Source organism: Ischnura elegans, chromosome 5, assembly GCF_921293095.1.
Source record: "Ischnura elegans chromosome 5, ioIscEleg1.1, whole genome shotgun sequence".
NCBI classification, from domain to species: Eukaryota; Metazoa; Arthropoda; class Insecta; order Odonata; family Coenagrionidae; genus Ischnura; species Ischnura elegans.
In genome coordinates this window covers 96,918,095-96,944,041 of record NC_060250.1, presented here as the reverse complement: position 1 = coordinate 96,944,041, position 25,947 = coordinate 96,918,095, and the positions used below count along the sequence as shown (strand labels likewise).

Sequence of the window (25,947 nt, the reverse complement as noted above, 5' to 3'; positions counted from 1 at the left end):
CCATGATGACCCCGACAATGCGAGGGAGCCTGACCCCTCCTCTCCCCCCCCCGAAAGCCCGTAAAGGTTGGGGCGGTTAGGAAAAGTGAAAATTGCCCCTCCCTGAACCCCAACCATCTGGGCTGCTTTGCATGGCTGAATGGTTCGTGTACTCGCGCTCGCAAATTCAGGAACGTATGGTAAAAGGAACTTGTGTTATGCAATTATATAGAGTGGGGACTATTATCTAGACAGGTGTTCACGAATTCGTAAGTAAATGTTACGGTGCAATGCTGAAGGTGACAGAGTTGGCGCACCTATTTTTTCGGTACGTGCGCCTTATTCGCATCGCTCACTTTACCGTCCCCTTTTCGATAGTTACCTTACTGACGGGTGGTGCCATGCGGGAAAAGTCTCGCACAAATTTGGCATTTCCCAGAAATACCACCTTTTCGGATTTTTGATAGACTTACCTACGAGCGGGAAACCGCCGCGGCGTCCAGGAATAGTGAAGAGTGTACTTTGCCACCGTGAAACCTACTCTCTTGCCCTGTTGTGCCCTTGCTAGCCCCCACGTCTCGTCCCTCTCGGCCTCAGAGACCCTCTCAACACCTGGCTCTCCCCACCCTATAGCCAATAGCCCTCCCCACGTAGTCAACGTGTGGCCCATGTGTGGTGACCGTGGACCGTGGTGCCGGTGCTGCAGTGCCGCCCTCCGCGGATATAAGCCAGTCAGTTGCCATCGAATTAAAATACCTATCTTATATACAATGAAGTCGTATTCGGAGCTTCGAGCGTCATTGGCTGCGTACCGGGATATAATTTCTCTTGGGTATCGATGGTGGAACATTTGTAGTGAACAGCTGATCATCCTCGCAAGTACGCCGTCGTAGGAATGTTTTCAAAAAAACGTGTCATTGACATAACTTCTGATCGTGTGATTATTTTTCTGGCGTAGAGAGAGAGAGTTAAACTGCAGTAATAGAGGGAAGTTGACAGTTGTGGCAGGGTGCCCTTTTCGGTAAAAGTATGTACATATTGCCGTATTTGTGATCTTACAAAGATTGCTTGAGTTCACTAGCAACGGTAGATATTTTGGATCGTGCTTACTTCATGTTGTAAGTATTTAGAAATAGCTTTTGTCTCTGTCTTACCCTTATCCCAGGTATTATATGTATGAGTTGAGCAAGGTTTCATCGATAGATTTTTCTGTGTTATCTCAGTTTGAAAACATATCATGCAGCCATGTAAATTCAATTGCAGTTTCGTGCATAGCTATGTATTCTGTATGGTTGATGATGTTGTTGTCACTATCTTTTGTTTCTTGCTACACCAATGCACTGTAGTGTTCGCCAGAATGAATATTAAAACCCAGAAATTGACTATACATGGAATAATTACCATTATCAGAACCACAAAATATTTCAGGGGGTTTTCAGTGTGCAGACTGAAATGCTTGGTATCTTTCAAGAATCGTTGCATGCACTTTATATTGTTCCAATGACCAAGCACTGGCCCTTCAATGGCACTCAATGGCGCCGTCTCCATGGGGCCTGAGGGGGCCCTAGCCCCCTCAAAAATTGGTTATGGGTGTGACGAAAAAGTGTGTCAGGCTTGTCGATTTTCCCCGGAGAGTCCAGATATCGAGATTTTTGTTATCAGGGTTCTAATGCTGATCATATGACTCTTCTAAAATGCTTAAAAAACAAAAAACTCACTACTTATAAAATTTCCTGGGGCAGATCCCCGGTTTGGGCCCCCCCAATATTTTTTGTAAGTCGGCACCCCTGCTGGCCCTTCGCAATGCATACCAGCTAAGCATATGGCATTGGAATACAAGAACTATCATTGGAAATACATGTCAGTATATACTTAAGGAATGTTTTCTCTTTTGTTTTTTTATGATGCCCAGTGGTAAAATGGCACCGTGACATTATACCACAGAAAATTTCCTCAGAATCTCATCAATATTTTGTTCCTGCATCCAAAAATAAGAAAGCTATCCATGCATAAAATAAAAATCAGCTGATCTCCTACACACGCATTCATACTTCCAGTATATCGCAATTCATTGCCAATACTGTGAAACTGTGACATTTATCTCAAGAATGTATTTGACCGTCAATGATGATAATGTGCCATCATTGCCTCCTAATTCAAACAGTTGAAACCATGTAGTTACCTCTTGGTTGATAAGAAGTTGCCTTATTTACAATGGTATTAAGTTGAAAAGTGTGGCCAGAATAAATGCTCGTCAACATCCATTGAAATGAAGTACTCTTAGAACCAATGCAAAATATCCTAATTATTCCTGGCCCTTATTTTTTGAGATGAATATAAATTTGTCATAAAATTTTGAAGATAAAAATGGCAATATGTAATTCCTTTTAATAAGTAGTGCTGTTATAATGTTTTTTCTGTTTTCAGGCTTCATTAAAATTTCTGAGTTCATTGCTAATTATGTAGGGTCTCCCAATCGCAGAAGAAGCATCAGTGTATTAGTGTGATTACACCTAAGTGCTTGGAACATATTACATTTTTACATTACCAAAATAAAAAAATGCACTCAAAAAATAATTTGTTACTATTTTGACATTGGTCCTTTTATTTCCAGGTTGATGAAAATGAAAGCTTCAGACAAGTAGAATCCAACTTGGGTAAATAAATTTGTTAACATGACTGTCACCTACACAGCTGAAGTAGCTACTTGCCGAGGTCTTGGCTGTTTTTGGAAGCTACTTTTTAGGTATAATTTAATTGTATTGATTGGGTAGCAATCAGGACCTGGTCTAAACATTTCTCTAGTGTTAGTAAACAGCATTCCGACCGTCCCCCTCAAAAATAACCTGAGAGGTAGTAGTTTTGAACATTGGACTAGTACTGAACATTTTGCTTGGCACCCTAAGATTATAGCAGTAAGCAAAGCCTCGAGGCTTTGCTTACCGCTTAAACAGGCCCTGGTAGCAATCATAAACCATATTTCTGTACTTCAATTTACCTCATTGAATGCAGAATGTGAATTAAATCCATTCTTCATGAGTACTGAAGCAAAATGTGATCATTATGTTTACCCAACCATTTTTCTCTTCTTTAAAGGCCTGTTATTTCTCAGTTTTTCTACTTATCAAAGCCCAATTAGGTTTCCATGTGACTCATGGTCTCTGAAAAACTATAGTTTCTCTAATACATACCGTAATGCTGTAAGATCTATCTTGATTTGAATTTAGAGTATTATTCATAAAATCTCTGTTATTCATTTTGTGGCTGCACCATCTGTTATTGCATTAATAATTCTCAATGATTGTCTGGACTTTCAAATACTCTCATTACAGGTGGAGAGGAAGTATTTACAAGCTGCTATGGCCTAATCTCATGCTCTATTCTGCTTGCTATTTCACCCTCAGTGCTGTCTATCGTTTTGTACTGAATGAATCACAGAGAAGGTAAGGTGTATCATTAAGCCAATTATAGCCTTAAACCACTTAGCCAATACATACCGTATATGTCTGAATATAGTCCCCCCCTTTTTTTCCAAAAATTGCCATGGTAAAAGTAAAGGGGGGGGCTATATTCGAATGCATTTTTTTAACTTTTCCCGAAACTGAAGCCTCAAAATTAGGGGGGGGACCATATTCAGAGGAGGACTATATTTGGAGAAATACGGTATTTCCGCGTGCACCCCTGTGATACCTGTATGATTATGATATCTGTGGCAGTGAATGGCTTCCCATACTTCATCTCGCACCTTGGCTATGCCGCTGACCAACTATGACCCCTTTCTATTGTCCATTAATAGATAATTAAATATCACTAGTTGGGCAGTAGAGAGTTTACTTTGATAGGCTGTCATTGAAGTTGAACTTTTGACAGTCTTCGTATTTACTGCTATTTCTTATTGTATTTTAGACATGCAAAATCTCGATCTGACTATGCCTTTGATGCTCATACATCTTCAATGTTATAGGGGAGCCAGAATAGACCCACAGCAATTGAAGGAGGGATAGGAGACCCTTCATCCTTTAATCTCTGAAGTACTTACTGTGTTGGCCCCTGCTATTAGCTGCAGGAAATTTTGCAAAAAATCCACAGAAAAAATCAGTCGCCATGACCGGGATTCGAACCCAGATCTACCGATTTCTGGTCGAGTGCTTTAGCCAGTTAAGCTAGCGAGGTGTCATTCTTCCAAGTAGAAATTTGAGGACTATGCTGGACAAGATGGTATGGACTGCTGAGCATGTGATGCGACAATCAGTCCGAATTGTGCGCACAGTGCCACTGCCAGAGAGCAAAGCCCGAACTTTGAACGCATAGAGGTGTTCGCTCTAGACGATTAAAATATACCAGGACTAGCTATGGTGATAAGTTTATGGGAGTCACCCGCAATGCACAAATTGTGCGAAAAATCCACAGAGAAAACAATCATTCGCATTGGCCAGGATTCGAGTCCGGATCCCCTGATTTCCAGTTGAGTGCTGTAGCCAGTTAAGCTACCGAGGCGTGAATATTTGAGGACTGTACTGGGCAAGGTGGTATGGAAATCCAGAGATCTGGGTTTGAATCCCAGTCAAGGTGAATGATTTTTTCTCTATGGATTTTTTGCACAAACTGTGCATTGCGGTTGACTCTCGTAAAGTTATCACCGTGGCTAGTCCTAGCATACTTAAACTAGCTGCAGATAAGTTAACTTTTGCACTACATATATCACTGTGCATCATTACTTTTTCCCATCTGATTTCTGTGAATTATCCAGATTTTTTTAGCAAAACCATTTTATTTGGAAAATGGGCTGGAGTTTATTTTATCTCTAAAATCCCTTCATGATATAATTAATTATGCATGTGTGCTAAGGATAAAAGGGATTCTAGGGAGAGGATTTTGGATTATTTGTTCATTCTTCCGGCATTTTCTATAGGTATTATTGGTAAAAATGAATCAAATAATTTCCTTTACCTAATCCTCTGCAAAGTATAGGTAACATGTTGGTTCTTCATGGAACTCAAATCCCAAAAATTTAATTTATTTACTTTATAAGTTTTTATCGATTTTAGAACATCAACATACCTATTTAGAATTGAAAACTTTACCTTAAGGATTAAATTAATACATTTATAATTCAGTGCTTCTTTGGCATGCATTAGTCATTTCTTAATATTTAAATATTTAAAATAGTTTTAATATTTCCACCCTTTCAAGACTATTTTTGTAGTGAAAATGTATTTTATTAGAATTGTCCAATAAAACCATGTCAAAGTTGTATTTTTACTGTGTCTTTGAATTGGAAATTGTTTGTTCTATTAACAGTGTTTCACACGTGAATCATAGTATTTATATATTTATATTGTGTAACTTTTATGCACAAAATCTTCATTATTCTTATATTCTTTGAAAATTTTCCTTCTCTATTCTCAGTCTCTTCGAACATGTCGCCTTGTATTGCAATGCACACAGTGACCTCATACCAGTATCATTTGTGCTCGGCTTTTATGTGTCTATTGTCATCAAGAGGTGGTGGGACCAGTATATGGGTATACCATGGCCTGATAGTCTGGCTATGTTTGTTAGTACCTTGATAGTTGGAAATGTAAGTATAGACGTTTGTATGCTACCTAATATGTACAGTAGAAGCAGTGGTAGATGAACATTGGGGGGCGCGCACCTCCCTTGCAGGGCTGTCCTCATTGCCGAGCATTGCAGAATCACAATTGTAACTTTTTTATATCGTAAGATAGCATTGTCTTGTATATGCGTATAATGTTTTAAATGTAACTATTTTTCATTATGATAAAGGTATTGTTAGCTCAAAAGGTTGGTCAAAAAAATTGGTAGCTTGTACCCCCCCTCCTTGAGTTTTTTCTGTACCTATCCATTATTGAGTAGAAGCTCAGTTTAGTGATTTTGGCATGTAGCCATAATCTTGTTGTAACAAAAATAGGTGATCTGCAGCCAAACAGCCAATGATTAACTTGTAAAATATATGGATATAGTGTGGCTGAGAAGTCCCTTTCTTTGTATACGCTTGGTATTGTGAGGTGTATCTGTTCAGAGCGGTGCATATCTAGTTATTTTGAAAGTAATGGAATGGTGGTGACAGCAGAATAATAGCTCTGAAAACAGTTGTACAATGTTTGTTTCAATAGCTGCTAAGGCTTCGTGGAGGAAGAAGACACAGACCACGAGTCCGGCTCCCTATCATCGATTGGGGGCAGTGATGATAGCTAGCAGATGCCATGTGCTGGATTGGGCCAATCCATCCTATACCAGAGCTAGGCGGAGATTTCACCACAAATTAATGTTTTCTAGCAGCAGTGTAAATAAGCTGTTAGATAGAATGCAAGATGTTTCACATCTAGTTCATGAATAGTCTGATCATCGCTATGTATTTACAACTTGTCTATGCCTTGGTGTAACTGCCTCCCAGTTTTATTCAAATCCAGGCCACGATGCTCCCTAAATCATCCCATCTCTAGGAAGTTAACATGAAGATGCTCAAAATACTGATATATCGGCTCAGTGTTTAACCTGAAAAGGACAGCTTTAAATCCCAGATGTATCACTGCATGGCCAGGCATTTAAATGGCCTAGGTTTAAAATATAAGCAGCTCTCCAGTTAACTCTCGAGAGACGAAACTCATTATAAGCTGATTTTAAACGAAGTGTGTCTCAGTGGTTTCTAAAGGGACTGCAAGGCCATAAACAAAAACATTAGGTGGTCCCTTTTGGGGCCGCAAGGACGATAAAGGTTAATCACTTGTAAAAACATTGTTTGTTATATTTTGAATTAGTTTCACTTTTATACTGGAGATTATTTGAATGTTAGTCAATCCTGATGAAATGGTATTCCTTCTACAGTATTTAGTTGAAACGAAAGAATTTGGTTATATAGTACACTAAAATCAAGAGCGCCTGACACATTCTTGTGTCAGGCTTGAGATTTCTGGGAGTGAAAGCAGAAATTGAAATTGAAAGGGTTAATATTTTTCTCCACTTTTTATTTCCAAAACCCTCTATAATAGGGAAATTGCATACTTTTTATAAACAGTATGCTGATATACTACAGTAAACACTTAGTACCGCAATATACTTTTTTCCGTTTAAAATTCAGTTTATACACTAGAAAATGACTCCCAAAAGTCTCCCGAGTTTCGCGGGCTAAAAAATACCGCCCCCACTAATATTTGGCCGTGACGTCATAGTTCAGTAGGAGTCCAATATCCAAGCCCAGTAACTGCAGGTTTGGAAGAGCCACGTTGCGTTTAAAGGAGAACATGGGTGAAATAAGGGAAAATTACAAGTGGTGCATTGTTCCTCTGTGCAATAACACCCCAGAAAAAAATTTCGTCTGCATTCCCACGGAGGAAATTAAAAGAAAAGCCTCGATGCATGCCGTCTGTCGGGATGAGCGTTACGGAAAATTAAGAGTATAGTAAACGAAATGATAAACCCGTGTGCTATGTGAGCGAAGATAACTTTAATATAAATAATATTTCCATATTTCATTGACAGAATAACTTGAAACTGAGATTTTTCGATCATTCGGCCGTCGTAGAATAAAAATTCAACTTCACAACAAAAATCGAGATAGGTGTTTCTCGATGGTTACGATGGACTCAAATTATTTACGGCACTTGTTCAATTTCAGTTACGGAAGGACATAGAAAATTCCATGATGTTTAAAATCAAGGGAGGAAATATGAAAATATAGAGCAACGTTGCTCTATATTTTAATATTTTGTACGTACGTTGATCCTCATGCATTCGAGTGCCAGCCAAGAAGACAGCGTTTTCTTCTACTGTCGGCGTCAAAATGATGTGCCGCTGTACTTTGCAAATTTATATCCTGGCTTCACTGCATTCTATAATAATGAACTATACGTCATTTTAAAGGAAATTTTATCCTAAATTCTGCTTTATTTTATTACAAAAAAATTGAAAACTGTAGACACGGCCAGTGCAATAAATGACTCCGCGCACCGAAAAATTAGCCGTTTTGTCAACTTCATGAACTTTGCAACTCAACCTAAGGAAAACTACTACGTCTACAGCATTCATCTTCCACATTAATTTACACTCATTAGTGCGGATTAATAAAATGGCTTTTGGGTATATTTAGAACTTATATTTTGTTATAAATTAATGATATTATTTAAACTCTTGTCCCATAGTTTACCCCGAAAGATAAATGAAGTTGTAGATGGAAAAAGAATGGAATCCAGAGGTGGTCACAAAAAATGAATCGCAGCATTCTTTGATTTTATTTTACGCCGGCTTGCTTTTCAGAAAAAGTTGAGTCACAAGAGGAATCCGCGGCCCTTGATTTGGAAACTGTGGAGATAGAGGAAGACGTGTGGATCAGCAATTTCCATTTAGTTGGTTGTCAGGATAAACCAAGGATCCATTTAAAGGTTGTCAGGCCATCGTAAAAAGATAGGACTGATGCACCACAGGGTAAATGGGGTGTTTGAGGGAAAGTCAAACCCAAGTTGCCCAAAGAATGCGCAGTTCTATGTTGCTCTTTCCCCAGTTAAAACCAAATAAAAATTGGATTGGGATGATATTTTCACCACGGGTTCCAGTGATAGTGAGAGTGCAGGTGATCATGGTCATCGTCGAAGATCATCCCTCTAGGATTTCCGATTCGGAATTTTTAAGTGACAACCGATCGCAATGACGATGAGCTCGCCTTTAGAGTTTCAGATATATCGTGAGAAAAGCTCCCAAAATGTGTTAGACTCTGTTTGGAAAACATTCACATTTTAATGCTAAATTAGGAAGGATTTACATTTTACAAAAGTAACTTATTAACACCTAAAGACGTTGTGTTTATTATATTGATCGAAGAGCGATTGACCGATTCTTTCTGCAGAATAGGAAGTGGCTTCGGGGTTTTGAGTCATAAGATGGTAGATTGTGTTGGAAGTTCGTCTATATTATCTCTACTAAATTGAAACATTAATAGTCTGGCTTCTTCAGAGCTTCCTGTCGCCCTCCAGGCAAGGTATTTTTAAGTTGAAAGTATCATCGACAGCTTCGAGGTGGAAATAAGTTCACCATAAGACTACCGGACTGCCAAAAGAATACACATTTCGCATGAGTATACGCTTTCGCCGATATTATACGCAAGTCTCACTTTGTTATGAACTATAAAACATTTCAGATGCACATCAGCTACCTTTCCATTTCTCGGCATCGACTTTCCGCGCCGACGAAGTCTACAGTTTCACAAAAATACCCTGTTATCATGATGGAATCAGTAACAGGAAGCTTGCTAGGATCAGCCTAAGAATAACCATATTCCTTCATCTTTACGCAATCTATCGCTTTCAATAAAGAAAAAAATAGATCAAATAATATCCCTGAAGTCACAATGAACAACTGCGATACGTCTGCACTTCAATAAATGAATCATAACCACGCCGTCGCATGTATAAGTATGCAACCTCTACTATGGCCGTGCCGCCGTCTCTCCTCGCACTGAACTATGACGTCACTTTTCTACCAGCCAATCATCGGGCGTTTTCGCTTCTCACTTGCATTTGAAAATTCTCGTGAACTTTGATGCATTAAATATCGTAAACCACGTAATAAAATAATAAAAAAACTTTCACCGAGGTATGCAAACATATATTTTTATATAATTTTGGGGCTATTGATTATATCTGAAATATATGCAAGTTCCCTATTCTTTTTCTTTGATCTCTAATATATGATGTGTGATCCATGGTGTTAATAGAGTGCCATCTCAAGCATAAAACATATGTCTAGACATATGTACATGTAGTTCTCTCACCAAACTTCTGTTGCCTTCCCTGGCATATTTTTTATGAAATCACAGTCTTCTGTAGTTCTTTTCCTTTAATCCAAATGCAAGGAGGGGAGGCAGGGAGGCTCCTAGCCAATATGGTAATAGTGGAGAGTGACACTGTTGGTAAAGCACGTGGCTAGACCAGTCGAAAACAGATAATCGGAAATCTATAAAGTCGCCATCTGTCTACACCTTCCCCACACCACCAGTCTCCACTGTCCCATGATTTGTTTTTTTTTTCATCTGCTGTCCATTTCTTATTACAAAAATGTGTGGATTTAAGTGCTTGCACTCAATAACTGCACGTCCGTGGCTGCATGATGCAGGATGGCACAATCACGTATCACTTGCCTTCTCAAGAGGTCTGTTTACTGATACATACCAAGTGTTGATGACATGGCTTCAACAGATGCCCATGAAACTGCATCCCGCTATGATTGATTCTCATGCAACTTTGTGCAATGCTATGATTTGGTGCAGTGTATGGAATATTATTTCTGCAGTTGCATAGCCATTTGATTCTTCTTACCAATCCTGGATGATCCCAGATCTGCAGACATGTTGCTACCCAGCCACAAATGCTTAGTTTTTGGAACCGAGAGCTGATAATTGCTTTGCTGTATTTTATTTGAAAAATTACTCAAATATGCAAATTAAGGAAAACTGTCTTATTCCTCTGAGAAATATACCAACATTAAAGAAAAGCAATGAGGTAAAGTGAATGTAGGAATTGTGGGGCGTAATCCTTCACTTTTGCTTGTTATAAGCAGTCAATATAGTGAGCAATATACCAGGGATTATGAGCACTGAGCTTCCTCTGTATTATGGAAATACATCCTTCACTAGGCTTCTTTCACTAGGCTATGGAAATACATCTTTCACTATACTCAAGGTTCATTACTTTTATTGTTTTTTTTCTTGGTGCAGGCATGCTAAATATGGTAAAATATTGCAGGAAACAAATGTTTTGGCTTTTACAGTCCTGTGGTCTTAAGAAAATTTTTCTAATTGTGTTGGATAAAAGGTTAATTTAAGCAATAAGTTTTGGGAATGATAATCATAAATGAAGAAAAGGGCATACTCATTCAATATAGGTGAATCTCTTCTCATTTGCCTTTTAAATCAGAACCATGAAGCTGTATACTCAATGACTGAATTTTATTCAATTTATCTTTCCCTTTTATCCCTTTGCTTTCATTTCTGAAATTCCATTTTGGAATTAAGACTGTGTGTTGTGCCGTATGTTTTTGTGAATGAATACTGTATGGTTTCATATTTATTTCATTAAATTCACTCTATGGAGTGGTGTGAAATTGACATGCATGTGGGAATTATTGCAATATATAGTACTGTCTTTGCTTTTGATTTTTCCTCTAAATTATTTAAATTTCCCATTTAATAACTATTTGTGTGGTTACCCCGTGATTAAGCATTTGAAGCATGGATGTTTTTTCTCTCTTGGAATTCTCAGGATGAAAGGGGACGGCTTATGCGGCGCACTATTCTTCGCTATGTGAACCTCTCCTTTGTTGTCACACTAAGTATGATGTGCCCCCGGGTAAAGAAGCGATTTCCAACGCTAGACCACCTAGTTGAGGCAGGTGGGTTCCTCTGATCCACATTCAGGATTTTTCTCTCTGCTGCACACATGAAGACAGTGAGTCGGCCATCAATGAATTACTCGTTGTCATTAATTCAAATTTAGTGTCTCTCTTTTAGAGTTTAATTTTATCGTTATTGATCCTTATTTTTCCTCACATTTGCTTTTTTGGATTTGTCTGAAATTATAACTCTGTTGTTATCTTTATTTTACTGAAGATATTACTATGTATAGAGGAAGATATGTGTAGTGTATGCTGAGTGGTCATTGGTGTAAATTGACTGTAGTATGATTCATGGGGTAGCCAGGATTTATATATTAGTGGATGGGAGCAGGATATCTATGTATAATCATCATGTGGCTATGGCCAACATTTTTGAAAAAATGTGACCTAACCCTTGCCTTTGGGATGGACAGCTGCCCTCCATATCCTCCCTGGCCATGCTCATAATAATTTTGTTGAAATAGCAAGATTTTAGTAGAACATAATTTTTTTTATTCTAGTGAATGTAGTCAAGTCGATATAGAACTGTTCATTTACCTTTCATTTTCCACCCATCATAGTAGTATGTGTTTATTGTCTTACACCATTGTATTGTTTTTTTAACATTTTAATTCAGTAATTATTTAGGCCTAAAATTTTATTTTGTTGCATTTTCACTAACTTGGGTAGATTACCTACTTATTCATTAATGTATTGGATATTCATTTTATTTCATCAAAGATTCTATTAACCTTTTCCCTACTATACACCTATATATACGTGTAGACGTTTCCTGACCCGGGAGACGATGGCCGTGTATTTACGTGTGAGATTTTCCTTCGCGGGTTTACGTCCTCTTTGTCTCGGGACCCAACCCTGCGGGGCTTAGGATTTAACCTCGAAATCCAGGAGCAGGTACCTGGACCCCTCCTCTTTTATAACCCCTATTAGAGGTAAGGGACAGCGGTCATACAATGGTATATTCAGTCAGGTTTCGAAATAAATATTTGTTCATTTCTCAAGAAAAATAAACTAAGAATTGAATTATTTGTCTCTTGAGAAGCGTTTACAATTTTGAAGCAAAATTGTACGATAAATATTAACTTATATCTCGAGTTATGTATAAAAATCAACATGGAATTTGTTGCTGCATTAATGCGTTAATATTGGCCTTAGAACTTCGTTTAAAATTTGACAATGCTCAGAAAAAAATGAGGAATTCTATTCAAAGTCTGTGATTTATGTGCAAGCAACAATTATCCATTTGCTAAATACATATAAGCAATGCATAAGTTGACTGCAAACCTGTGCCGCAGGTATGGTCGTAAATCCGGAAAGGAGGGAGCACAACTACTCTCGGAGTCAGAGATAATGCAAAGTCCCTGCGTGGAGGGGTCGAAAAAGGTTCAGCGAGACCCTTCTTAACGAATGCCCTCCAAAAATGCTCCGTACCACGAGAAAGAAGAGTCTCTTGGGGCTCAGTACAGCAGACATGCTAAGACGATAACTCTCCCATCTCGAAAGGGTTAAATTATTTCATATTATTTATATGGACCTTGTTTTGAAATCAAACAACACAGGAAGTTGGTATAATATAGAGAGCATTTTTTTTTCAATCTGGTACATTGTCCACTCCTCAATCCTTAGTGCCAATTGCTCTGTGGTATTCAGTGGGAGTCCTTTTTATTTAAGTGAAGAAAAACAGGATGGCTAAAATTCTGGGAAAATGTGTCATCTGTCTGGGGAAATGCATATTGTCCAGGATTTTCATGTCTTGTCCTGGAAAATCCTCAAAAAAATTCTTTCACCGTTGAAATGTTTAAAAAAAATTTTAACCATATTGCTGTAAATTATATGAAAATTATTATTTGAGCAATCAAAGTTATAGCAGATCAGGTGTAATGGATAAGTATTTGAGAATTATCACTCTCGCTTTTATTATCATAGTTAATCTACCAGTTGCAGTAGGTTTACATGCGACATAATGTCACAAGCTGATCCCCGTACGTACTTTTAATTTTCATCTTCAGTTAATCCTATTATTCTCAATTCTGTCATGAAACCTCTTCTATTCCTTCCCCTTCCTACCCTATATTCAGCCAGTGATCCAGATACTTCAAGTGTTACTCAAATAATAATCACCTATACCAACTGCTTTCATTGATCATTATTGAAAATATTTTTTCACCAATTGAGTTTTTAATGCATATGGGGTTTTCCTTTTTTGCTTGATAATCAAAGGATTTAAGTTTTCCGATCTCTGGGTCTAATAAAAAAATTTAAGTTATTAATATTCGAATGTCCGATCTCTGAAAGAAACAATGTTTATAAATTTCTCAAAATAAATTACTTTATTTTGCTGGCTGCAGATTTCTAACTGCCAGTAAAGTTGCTTTATATTCACCCCTTTATCATTATAATTTAAAAAATTACTTTGTATCAGCTTTTGCTGTTATGAACTGAAAAACAGACCAATACCATGCATTCTGTACCATGCAAAACATTGACGATGCCTACCAATAATTCACCATTAATTAATCAAGCTACTAATATTAAATCCCCTGCCATGATAAATAACTTGCACCATGTCAATTTATTTTTGTGTACTCAGGCAATTCATTTTATTCATTTAGGTGTTGAAATGAAGTAGGTTCTAATATTCCTTTTTCATAATTGCCAATATATTACTAAGAAAGAATATCAGGGACAAAAATAATAATTCAATTCTCGAATTTTATTATTATGAACTCCTTTATGGCCAGTTTTGCAGAAATTAATGGGGAAGAGAGTGGTGGCTATTTCATAATACTTAACATAATTTCTTAACATTTCCTCCTTTTTGAAGCAGTTTATCCCCTGTTTTAAATGACATTCATCTGGTCACTCTAAATATGCAAAAAAAAAATAATATCATTTTGTGCCTCATTTCAATAACATATTGGAGACTATACATCAGTAAAGTGCTGGTGCCTGTCGAGGGTTCATTGGTGACTGAAATGTGTCTAAAATATTCATTTTTATCATAATCGGCTTTCTTAGGACTTGATAACCCTTACGCTACAACTATAAATTTGGCCTTGTTGGCACCACCGCTGTACTTTCTTTGCATGTCACTAAACTCAGGACCTGCACGAAATCAGTGTATCATCCTTGCTATAGTAAACTTAGTTCTCTGGAATTCTTATTTACATTCAGGAGACTCTTGTTTTACGAAGTTCACGGGACCGAAAAACCAGAGGTTCGTAACAACGAAGTTCGTACAAACGCTTCTTTTAGGAATCGTCGATAAAACATAGTTTGTCAAAATTTCTTGTCTCTTGAATCTCCCATACTTTTCGTCGCTCTGTGAAATAGCTTCAGAGCAAAGTGTATAATATTCGAATAAATTACGTGCAAATATACAAATTCAAACACTTTCGTTTCCTTTTCTCGATAGAAGAATGCAGCAGGATGCAATTGAGGGTTGATAACTTCCTGAATACAGTAAGTGCTCGATATATGAACATGCGTTCCTTGAGACCTTGTTCGTTCGTTGATAAACCTATGCAAGGCATCTAGGAGTGCGGTTATCCTGTAGAATGCAACATTGCATCACAATTGTGCGTTAACTCGCGATTGTGACAAACTGATCTAGCTGGGTGTGTGATGCAGCCAGAACCGAAAAAAAAACACTGTTCATGGGAAGGAGGAGTGGGTGAAACGCTGAACAGTTCCTGACTTCGCACCGCATTCAATGATACTTTGTTCAGTTTATGCCCAAAGTGCGAGTTCCTCAATGCCATATTGCGTCCCATCGGCCAACTCAAAAAGTGCCAAATTTTAAATTTCAGGCATGCTTGAATTTTTTAAATGCTCATATCTCTGAAAGTTAGGAAATGAAATGTGTGTAGGAAGAGTACTAACTGTATGTCCAATTTACAAGGGGTTTTGAGTGGGTCCCCATGATTGCACAGAAATGAAGCTTATTTTATGATGCTGCGTGGATACCGAAGTATCTCCAACTGAAGAAAGAACTATAATTGAAGCTCTTGGGCAGAGTGCAGTAGGAGAACTTAAATGCAGCGCAATAATTTTGTTGTAGCATAGTGTATAAAAATGCCATTAGAGTGCTTATCCGTGGAACTTTGTAATAAAGCTCACTTAATAATCCCCAGGACCTGAACTGAGGTTAGCAATTTTGTAATAACATTTCTTTTACTGTAGATTGGATTTTCCTTTTCATCGGGACCAACAATTTACTTCGTAATAACGAGAACTTCATAATAAGGTTGTTTGTATTAACAAGAGTCTAATGTATTATGAAATTTGTAAAATATGAATAGTATAAATTTTAATGAAATAGATGGTAAATAACTAAAAATGATTTTGGCTGCCACTTCTCATCGGCTTGTCTTTGGTATCCACCTCTATATCAGATTTGGATTTGGAAGTGTATATGTGTAGTACTTCAATTGCCAGGTAGTGAAACAGAAGCAAGGGGTTGCCATCTCCTTCCTCCAATTTCTCCAATATGTGCCAGGTCATCTTCTACGTCATCCAGCCACCTTATTCACGGTTATTTTGGAAGTCTTCTTCACTCTGGCTACTGACTTAGTGTCCCCCGTACTGCCCTATTTTCAGGCATTTTCTCTAGATGACTAAGCCAACTCCGTCTAGCACACATGATTTCATTTACCAGGCTAGGTTTTTTGTACAGTCTGTAGAGCTCTGCATTGGTTCACATATGCCTGTATATTTTTTTGGATGGGTCCGTATATTCTCCTAAGGATCTTCCTCTTCAAGCTGTTTAATAGGTATCTTTAATGTAGCCTTTGAGGCTATTTCACAATAATCACCAAAATTCAAAATTATGAATTTTAAGGCAACTGATAGAAACACGATTTACCATCAAATGAATTAATGACACTCTAAAAGAAATGAAAAATGAAATAATTTATCGGAAAATATTTAATGTGAGGACAGTTATGGTTTGTATTCTTAATTTATTCGGGGAAATTTCACATTTTCTGGATCTTTCTGTAGCCTAGAGCCCCAGTTTCTCTTATGATCATGTAGCTGACTTGGAACTTTATTGCTTTAAAAGATGTGCTATCTTAAATGTTTGTCTTTGGATCGACTCTGCATGCTATAGGCTCTTCAAACAATTCATAGCACTAAGTTGATTGAGAGCCAGGTAGAGTTGGGTAGCATCAAAATTAGTCTTTGTGCATATGATGGTTTTCATCATCTTTCGTTGTTGTGAGAGTCCTACTATTAAAGCTTTCATTCTACTTTTTATTTTATGTTTCTGAAATCCTCCTGCAATATTATTTTTCTTTTAGGCTTTATGCAACCAACCGAGAAGAAAATATTTGAAGATTTGGATTCAAAGACACCTCATCCAAAATATTGGATGCCTCTGGTTTGGGCTGGAAGTATTGTCACCCGTGCTAGGAAAGAAGGAAGAATTCGAGATGATTTTTCCATGAAGACCCTTATTGATGGTCTTTGTACTTTCAGAGGACAATGTGGTGGAATGCTAAATTATGATTGGATTAGCATTCCCTTAGTGTATACTCAGGTGATGTATCTCCCATTCTTTTTGGTAGTGTTAAGAAAAGAAGCTGCTTGACAAATTATGTATCTAAATAACACATGAGTGGTAAATAGATACCATATTTTTTTGGAAATGTCCCTGTAATTCATGAATTGTTACCCATAAATAGGTGGTGACTCTAGCAGTATATATATTCTTCCTTGCAACATTGATGGGGCATCAATTTTTGGATGGCTCAAGAATCACCAAAGATATGCAGGTGGATTTGGTGGTGCCAATATTTACATTTTTACAGGTAATAATTATTTTATGCCCAACTAATAATTTAATAGCCCAATCATTTTTGATGAGTTGGAAATATTAATTTTTAATTTGTAGTGAAATTTTCCCTATACTAGTCTGGTGGTTGCAATCTTAATCCATTACTAGGGACATGCAAAAGGTGGGGTTATTTTATAGCCAAAAGTGGGGTTATTTTTTTACAAAATGTTATGTTATTTTGCCCTGAAATCGGTGTTATTTTAACGGCAAAATAATTGATGTTGATTGAGAGCCATCCTTCCAGTGGCCCACCCATTGCCCTAAATTTAGGATATTATTGACCGGGAATAATATAATATAAGCAATAATATGCATAGAGTATTGACTGAATTTACCTATTTTACATATTTTATCCTTTGCATATCCATACATCCAGCTTACATAGAGACAAATTACTTTTAAATGTCAGTAATTTCAAACAAAATACTGCTACTGTGCTCAAGTTGTCATCTTTTACATTTGTTCTCTAATCTGTCAACACAAGGAAAGAAATCTTTCTGAGTCAACGTTTGCAGAAGGGATTTAAATTACTTAAAGGCACTTAGATGCAAACGATGTCTCAGGCATTTGAGCTCCTGGGTTGCTTTAATTATATCCACTGAACCCCGGGAATTTTGCTTTTGTAGTAATTTCTGTAATTCTCCAAGTAATACCCCAACATCAACTTCTCCGTCTCCATTGATTCCAGGCCATGAATTTTTTGTCTTTTAGTCAGGGTTCATGTCTGTAGTCGGAACTTCTTGGGGATCAAAAACTGAGATCTTTTCAAATAACTATTTTTCTGCTTAGGTCTTCTACCATAAGCGAACTAAGTTTGGTTGATGCCTCTTCAGCCATCTGCATAGGTATTAACTTAACAGCAGCTGCTTTAGAGGTTGACATGTTTTGCAGATGTAATAAGTGGTTTTATCAAACAAAGTACTCTTATGAATATTCTCGAGGCTCATTTTTAATTTCCTTAACCCTTTCAAAACGGTGGAGTTCTCACCTTAGCATGAATGCAGGGCTGCACCCCAAGAGACTCTTCGGTCTTCTCTGTATGGAGCATTTATGTTGGACATTTGTTAAGAAGGGTCTTGCAGATAATCACACACTCTAAACACCAATCTTTTTTGATCCTTCCTAGTGGGGACTTCGCATTATCTTGGACTCTGAGGGTAGTTGGTTTCCCTCCTTTCGCGGTTTATAACCCTACCAGCGGCATTGGTTCACTGTCAACTCATGCTTTGTTTATATGAATTAGCTATATGGATGATTGTTGCTTGCACGTAAATTGCAGACTTCCATTTGAATTCCTAGTTTTATTTTGAGAATTTTAAAAGTTTGAATGAAACTCTAGTGTCAGCATTAACGAATTTAATGCATTAACAATTCCCATGCTGATTTTATACTGAAATCGAGATATAAGATAATATTTATGGTGGAATTTCCTTTAAATATTGTAAATGCTACTCAAAAGACAAAGAATTCAATTCTTAATTTATATTTTTTGAGAAAGAAGCATGTATTTATTTCGCAAACTAACTGAATGCGCAATGTATGATTGCAGTCCCTTACCACAAAGTGGGGCAATGTAAGATGAGGGGTCCGGGTACAAGCTCCTGAATTTTGGGGGTACGGCCTGTGTTCCACTGTGTTGGGTCCCGAAACTAAGACTTTGCAAACCCACAAATGTCATAAAAGGAGGAGAGCAAGGAAACGTGTATCTTCGACATTCGTTTTCCTTCTGCTCATGCTTCTCCTTCAAAATTATTTTTCGAGGCAAATATTTAAGCTGTAATTTTTGCACTGCATTGGTCGCTCACCGATGCGACGAATTTCCGTGGGCTGCCGTTCACGGCACAGCGCCGTGAAATCCAGAGAGTCGTCTTGTCAGAAAGTGACCTGAATTTCACGGCACTGTGCTGGGAACTGCAGCCAGTGGTAAGTCGTTTCGGCTGGAAGCTGCCTCAATGTAGCTCCGTGTGTATTTCACGGCATAGACGGCACACCACTACTTTCAGATGAGCCGGCTTTGCTCCGGCTGTCGTCAATGGCATGGCACCGTGCTTTCAAATAACTATTGGTCTCGATGCATGTCTTCAAACGAGTCGAATCGCGCAGTTGATGGCATAGAGTTGGCGACAGTCAGCAAGGCAAGGTTCCATCCGGCTCAGCGGTGCACCGTTTATGGCGTGAAATACACACAGTGCTACCTTGAGGTTACTTTCAGACGCGACGACTTTTTGCAGGCAGCTGTTTACGGCATGGTGTCTTGAAATTCAGGCCACTTTAAACGAGACATCTCACGGCACTGTGCCGTGAACGACGGTCCATGGAAATTCGTCGCGTCAGAAAGTGGCCAATGCAGTGGAAAAATTACGGCTTAAATATATGCCTCGAAAAACGATGTCGTGGGAGAAGCATGAGCTGAAGAAAAAAATGGTGGAAATCACGTCTGAGTTGGTGAAAATCGCCCACGAATTGGAGAAAATCGCAATTAACACGAAATTTGCATATTCGCGGGAAACCCCCGGAATTCGCGTATTCACGGGAAAACCCCGGGATTCACGTCAAAATTCGCATTATCGCATTTGCGACTTTTGCATGTCCCTATCCATTACAGACAGTTTACAAGTTTATCAAGTGTTTTTCTAACTGCTGATTTTATGTGTAGGGTCAAAATTCTTTTCTTACATGATTTATATTTCAATTATCTTTGTTTGTTTTACTTTATGACGAAATTCTTATTCCTGAGTCAGTGGCTAATTGGCTGCAGAGTAGGAAATGTAGAGTGGGGGGGAAATAGTTGGAGAACTTTTTGAGGGAATGATAGGTAGATAACTAGGTAATTGGTCAATTGACTTTTTTTTCCTGGGATTCTCCTTCCTTCTTTTTATGATTGCTTGTCAGCATGTATACCTGAGCTATTGGGTTGGTAGGACCTGGCTCAATTTCTGCCTCCATGAATGACATGCACCCTTATGGGTGGGTGTAATTCATGATGTCAGGTCTTGTTTGAAGAGTTTACAAGGGTCGTTTGATTGTACTTCATTGCTTCAGGGAGGACTATTTCATATGATTTCCAGAGTCCATTCCAACAGTGTATCCCCACCATGTCGACTATCTTTTGTGTGGCTCTTAAAGTGCAACCTGTGGCAGAAGAAAAAAGGTGTTTGTTGGTTAAAAATGCCAGTGCAGCTCAAGGGGTCATTTGGCTGTATAGACCTTTTCTTTTGCAACAAGGTTGTAGTCCAAGAATTAAAAATTTTGTGAAGTAAGAATTGTAGGTCAAATGCAGCAAAATAAAACTTCCATTTGGGCGTGGGGATTTCAATGTAAAATTTCCTTCAAAAAAGTTAGTGTTTTCAGAATAAGAAGAAGGTCAGCATTGAAAGGTATGCAAAAATGTTGGCTTTATTTCCTATTGAAAGTAGAAAACTATAATATATTTTCTATTGTTTTGTAGTTTTTCTTCTACATGGGTTGGCTGAAAGTGGCTGAATCTTTGGTGAATCCCTTTGGTGAGGATGATGACGACTTTGAAGTCAATTGGCTGGTTGACAGAAACCTTCAGGTTGGCTAACGACCAGTTAATTTTAAAATCTAATGAATATTTCCATATTGACTCAAAATCAGAAGATACCATCCGTGATTGCATTTTATTTTGCTTAAAACTCAAGTATAAATCAATCATTACATACTTGGTCAGTTTTTCACTCCTTAAACGCATGTCCAATTGATGGTATTGGTAAATTGGCATTTTAATACATATCATTAGGATATAATTACCAAATATTGTTACACTGAAGTTGATAAATAATTTTAAAAGCTACGTTTTGTTAAAGTAAATACTTTTATTTTCTGTGTCCAGGTTTCCTATCTTATTGTGGATGAAATGCATCAAGAGCATCCTGAGTTGGTTAAAGATCAGTATTGGGATGAAGTATTTCCTGCAGAATTACCTTACACAGCTGCTGCTAAACAGTATCAAACAGGACCACCACTGGTATGAAAAAGAACTTTATTATTTTAGTACAGTCATAGAAAAAAATGAACCTCTTCATGGGGCTGAAGGTAGAACTTCTGAAAAGAAAAGAAAAAAGCCTCAAAGGAGGTTATAGTGCAGTACAGCACCCACTCCCCTTTTGAGAAGATTTCTGCTTAAAAAAGTGCTCTTCCCAAGGAGGAATGAAAAGTCATTATGACATCATCTTGATGTCATTTTCAAGTCATGGCTTGGTAGTCACGGTGACCTCAAAATGGTCCCTTGAAATGACATCCTTCGTGACTCATGATGATGTCAATATGACCTAAAATGACTACCTATCATTTTGACCTCATTTTGACCTCACTTTGACTATTTGTGACCAAATCTATTTGTTCTTCTAATGACAATTCATACTATAATTTCTGTATTTAGATTGTCATTTAGGGATAATTAAACACTTCAGATATGAAACTCAACCTTTATTAGGGTTTATTGCAACAAAAAACAGATAGATTTTACAAGAAGAAATTCCTCAGGATTTGTTTTTAATTTTCCTTTTAATGTTCCTTTTCTCCCTCTTCAAATACAAATCGAGAAAAATCATCTACATTGGCCATTTCAGTTGATTCTGTTGCATTTCCTTTCCCTTCAGTTGCCTCTAGTTGCTTAAGCAATTGTCTTGAACCACCGCTGAATCTTTGCCTTCGTTTTCATTACTTTATCCTCAGGGAAATTCTTCCATCGTGGGACTGCAAACAAAGGAAAGAATAACATCAAGAAGCTGAAAGTTTCTAATTTCGATGATAAATTAAATAGAAAAATTGATACTAACTGCATATAGCCTTAAGGTATTGATGTAGGGGTTGTTGAACATAATTTTTCCAAGCTCTCCATCCCAATTGATGCAGCGAGCAAATTCATTTGTACACATATATCTGGTCGCATGGGCTGAAAACTCCATCAGTATGATCAACTGCAATTTGTCTAAGATGTTAAACCTGTGAGAAAGGAAACCAAAATAAATTTTAACTTTTTCATATGGCTCAAGAAGGGAAAATAGAAGGGTTAATTTGATGGATGATGTAGAGCAGATAACAGTCAATTTACTCACAAATGATTTGAAGAGAGATGAGGTTTTCAGGAGCTCTTCAAAGTTGTTTAAATCCTTCTCGTCATCCAGAGAACTTTTGGCATATTAGCTGCTTCAAACATCCCATCTTCTGGATTAATATAAAGCAAATTTTCATTTCCTTTTCCTCTCCTGTATGATTGCAATCTCTTGTCTCGTTTGTAAAAACAAACGTAAATAAATCAAGAAATGGCAGATAACGAACGCTCCATTGTTGATTTGTAATGAAGACGGATATTTATTATTGGCTATTATTCCCGTAGTGACGTACGCACGGGCTCTCACCGAAAATATTATTGAAAACGAGGAGAAGCTTAATTATTTCTTACGCAAATGCAGCAATCAGCGACGATGAGTTATTTAAAAAAACCGCGGCGCATTCTAGTTTAGAAATGGCGCGTCACGGATTTCCTTCGAAATATTTTGGCGAAATAGGTTCGTTCCCGGGGACTTTCTTGCGGTAAAAGCGAATAATAGACCATTTTTAAGGAACAATTATCATATATCGTCATTAAATCTCGGACGAAAATCGATAAAAATATCGAGAACAAAAAAATCATCATAAATATCATCCGATATCCATTAAAACATGACGATATCCTAAACCAATATTTGTATCGGACGATACAAATATCAGGGCCCATAAAAATCGCCTACCGATAAAATACCACGATGTATCATTTCATAAAAAAATCTCCAGCCCGATAAAAATTTGCCTTCAGATAAAATATATCACGTTATATATAATTCGATGAAAAAATACCTCGTATTTAATATCGCGATATACCATACATTAGTAAGTTTTTAACGCACCGATTTATGGTCTAGCATAAACGAAGGCCAACCCTATACATATTCCAGCCATAAACATTTTCCCAAACTAATTTCCCGATGCCAAAACATGATAATTTATCGCGCGCGACGACGCGATCGGGTGATAAATCACAATGTTTTATCGCGGCTGCGGCTTTTATAAGACAATAAATCGTGATATTTTATTCGAGCAGCAATTTTTATTGGATGATATTTCGCGATATTTTAGCAGTGGCGATTTTTTATCGGATTATCAAGCGTAGTATTTTATCAAATGGCGATTTTTATCAGGCCCGATATTTTTTATCGGATGATATATCTTTATATTTTATCGAAAGGATATTTCTACCTTATAATAGTAGTTCCGTAGTATTTTATCGGAAGACTATTTTTAACGATTCCGATATTTTTAATGGCTCAGTTAATTTATTGCACCCGATATTTTTATTGGACGATATATCGTGATATTTTATCGGTTCCGATATTCTATCAGTCCCAATACTTTTATTGTGCCCTTTTTATCGGACAATGATTTTTCGATAATGTACGATACTCGAATTCGTATTCCCGATATAATTAATTATCGCGATATTTCACGATACATATCGCCCTGGGCAAGTGGCGCAATCACGTCTTGGGGTATCAATAGGGGAAAGGAAGGAGGGGAGAATTTTAAGGCTTTTAAATTTAGACCTAAAACCTGGCTATGCCACTGTGTTAGTGGCCTATTGGATCTAGCCATTGGCTATTGGGAGATGGGTCCCAGGAGTTCAAACCTGGGGTGAAGCTTTGGGCTCCCCAAAATTAATAATTATCTGTAGAACTAGCCCATGGAAAGGAACTGGCCCCCCTCCTTATGGTGTGATATTTGCATGCGCGGTTGTGTGATTAAGTGTCAGGGGTGAGCTCTACTCTCACCTTTCCGAACCAACCTTCAGGTTGGAATGCAGGGAGAGCCAGTATCATAGACAATATTTGATAATTTTTTTATATGCTCTCACTTTTAATGAAAACATCTACAAATGAATTCAAAGTCAAAATGACGTCACTTTGACATCAGAATGACCTGCAAAAAGTCACCTTCACGGTTATGACTGAATAGTGACTTTTCGTGGGTCATTTTGAGGTCAAAGTGATGTCATTTTGACTTTTCTTCCTCCTTGGGTTGCTTCTGAATTGTCATTCAGTGCTTCTTCTCTATAAAAAATTGTCCTGTAAAATCGCAGCTGCTTGCAGAGCTTTCCATTGTAGTGCCCTCAATCTAACCCCAAGTGGTTTATTATTTTTTCCTGGACCGTACGATTGTAATTTATTTTCTCTGCTCTCAGTTCCAAAATTCCAAGTTGACTCCCGAACTTCCAAATTTTAGGCTGCAGAAGCAACTTATATTTGTCTTACATCGCTTGGAAATATATTAATAACCCCACTTATACAGACTGTCCCACAGGTGGTGTGTCATTTTTGAATAATTTTACTAACTTCTCATCAAGCAGTATTCATGAAAATTGGTATACTTATGGGGAAAGGTCCTAAGTTTTGTTGAGTGTAAGAAAAATTTTATAATTTTGACCTTTTGACCTCTCAATATGGGTCCAAACCAAAAATTTGATTTTGCCTTTTGGAGTTACAGTAGACTCTCCTTAATACGAACAACTTTATTACGAAGTTCTCGTTATTACGAAGCAAATCGTTGGTCCCGACGAAAAGGCATATGCTAGCTATAGTAAAAGAAACGTTATTGCGAGATTTTCGTTTTTACGAAATTACGAACCTCAGTCCCGGTCCTGGCGGCTATAAAATGAACTTTATTAAGAAGTTCCCCGCATAAGCAACGGCATTTAGGTGCATATTCACTAAGCTGAGTTGTAATAATCGCGCCGCGTTTAAGTTCTTCTCGTGAACTATGCCCAAGAGCGTCAATTATGGCTCTTTCTTCAGTGTACACGCAACATCATGTAATAAGTTTCATTCCTGTGAAGCCATGGTGACCCACTCGTAACCGCTCGCAAATTGGACGTACAGTAAGTCCTCTTCCTACTCGCATTCGATTTACGAATTTTCAGGGATATGAGCATTCAAAATTTTCAAATTTCGAATTTGGCGCCTTTCGATTTGGCATATGCTTCGCGGTTTGGCTTGGCGTAGACGAACTCTCACTTTGGGCACAATCTGAACAAAGTATCATTGAATCCGGTGTGAATTTAGGAACTGTTCAGCGTTTCGCCCGTTCATCTTTACCGCGAGTAGTGATTTTTTTCGGCTTCGGCTGCGTTGCACGCCCAGCTAGATCAGTTCGTAATATCGTGAGCTAGAGCACGATTGTGATTCAGTTTTACATTTTGTAGGATGGCCGTATTTCTCATGATGCAATTTCATACAGTCCGGCCGGCGACAGTAGCGAATGACGGCACAATAGGAGGGGCGGATAACCCTACGCCAGCACGGTTTACAGTCAATCGCTGTCCTCCAAACACACCCTCGCCTTGTCTCTCAACGTCGTCAACTGCATAAGGCGCACCGAAATATGGCTGATCATCAAAAAAATCCTTTCTTCGAATCACCAAAACAAGTGATTCTTCCTCTGGGTCCATCACACGCGGCGTCCCTTCCGCATCCTTTCTTCGTGGAACCCTTTGTAGGCGTTTCCCCTTCTTAGCTGGCAACCCTGTCCCTACCCCGACCTAGACCATTCTGTGTGTCATCGGACAACTCTCAGTGGCCGTGCTGTAGGTTTATCACCTTAGGAACAAGGTCTAGGAACGCAACCAGTGCGTATATCGGACTTACTGTGTTCGGGAAGATACCAACCCTCGA

The 25,947-nt window shown here is 38.0% G+C and overlaps 1 protein-coding gene and 1 long non-coding RNA gene across 4 annotated transcripts in view; one reads left to right on the top strand and one right to left on the bottom strand.

Annotated features, from left to right (window-relative positions):
- Positions 1-25,947, top strand: part of LOC124159303 — an 89,447-nt gene that overhangs the window by 40,425 nt on the left and 23,075 nt on the right. The window contains exons 2-9 of one of the 3 annotated variants that reach the window (XM_046535035.1): positions 2,594-2,636; positions 3,312-3,422; positions 5,389-5,560; positions 11,253-11,382; positions 16,686-16,924; positions 17,070-17,195; positions 20,670-20,777; positions 21,075-21,209. In XM_046535035.1, the coding sequence (XP_046390991.1) occupies positions 3,352-3,422; positions 5,389-5,560; positions 11,253-11,382; positions 16,686-16,924; positions 17,070-17,195; positions 20,670-20,777; positions 21,075-21,209 (981 nt within the window). In that variant the 5' untranslated portion in view covers positions 2,594-2,636; positions 3,312-3,351. Of the gene's footprint in view, positions 1-2,593; positions 2,726-3,311; positions 3,423-5,388; positions 5,561-11,252; positions 11,439-16,685; positions 16,925-17,069; positions 17,196-20,669; positions 20,778-21,074; positions 21,210-25,947 lie in introns of those variants that run through there. The other 2 variants (XM_046535034.1, XM_046535036.1) reach the window with 2 other exon arrangements.
- LOC124159305 lies at positions 21,768-22,670 on the bottom strand. Its single transcript, XR_006864938.1, has 3 exons — positions 22,303-22,670; positions 22,024-22,189; positions 21,768-21,940 (listed from the first exon to the last, which is right to left on the bottom strand). It is a non-coding gene; the product is annotated as an uncharacterized LOC124159305 (long non-coding RNA).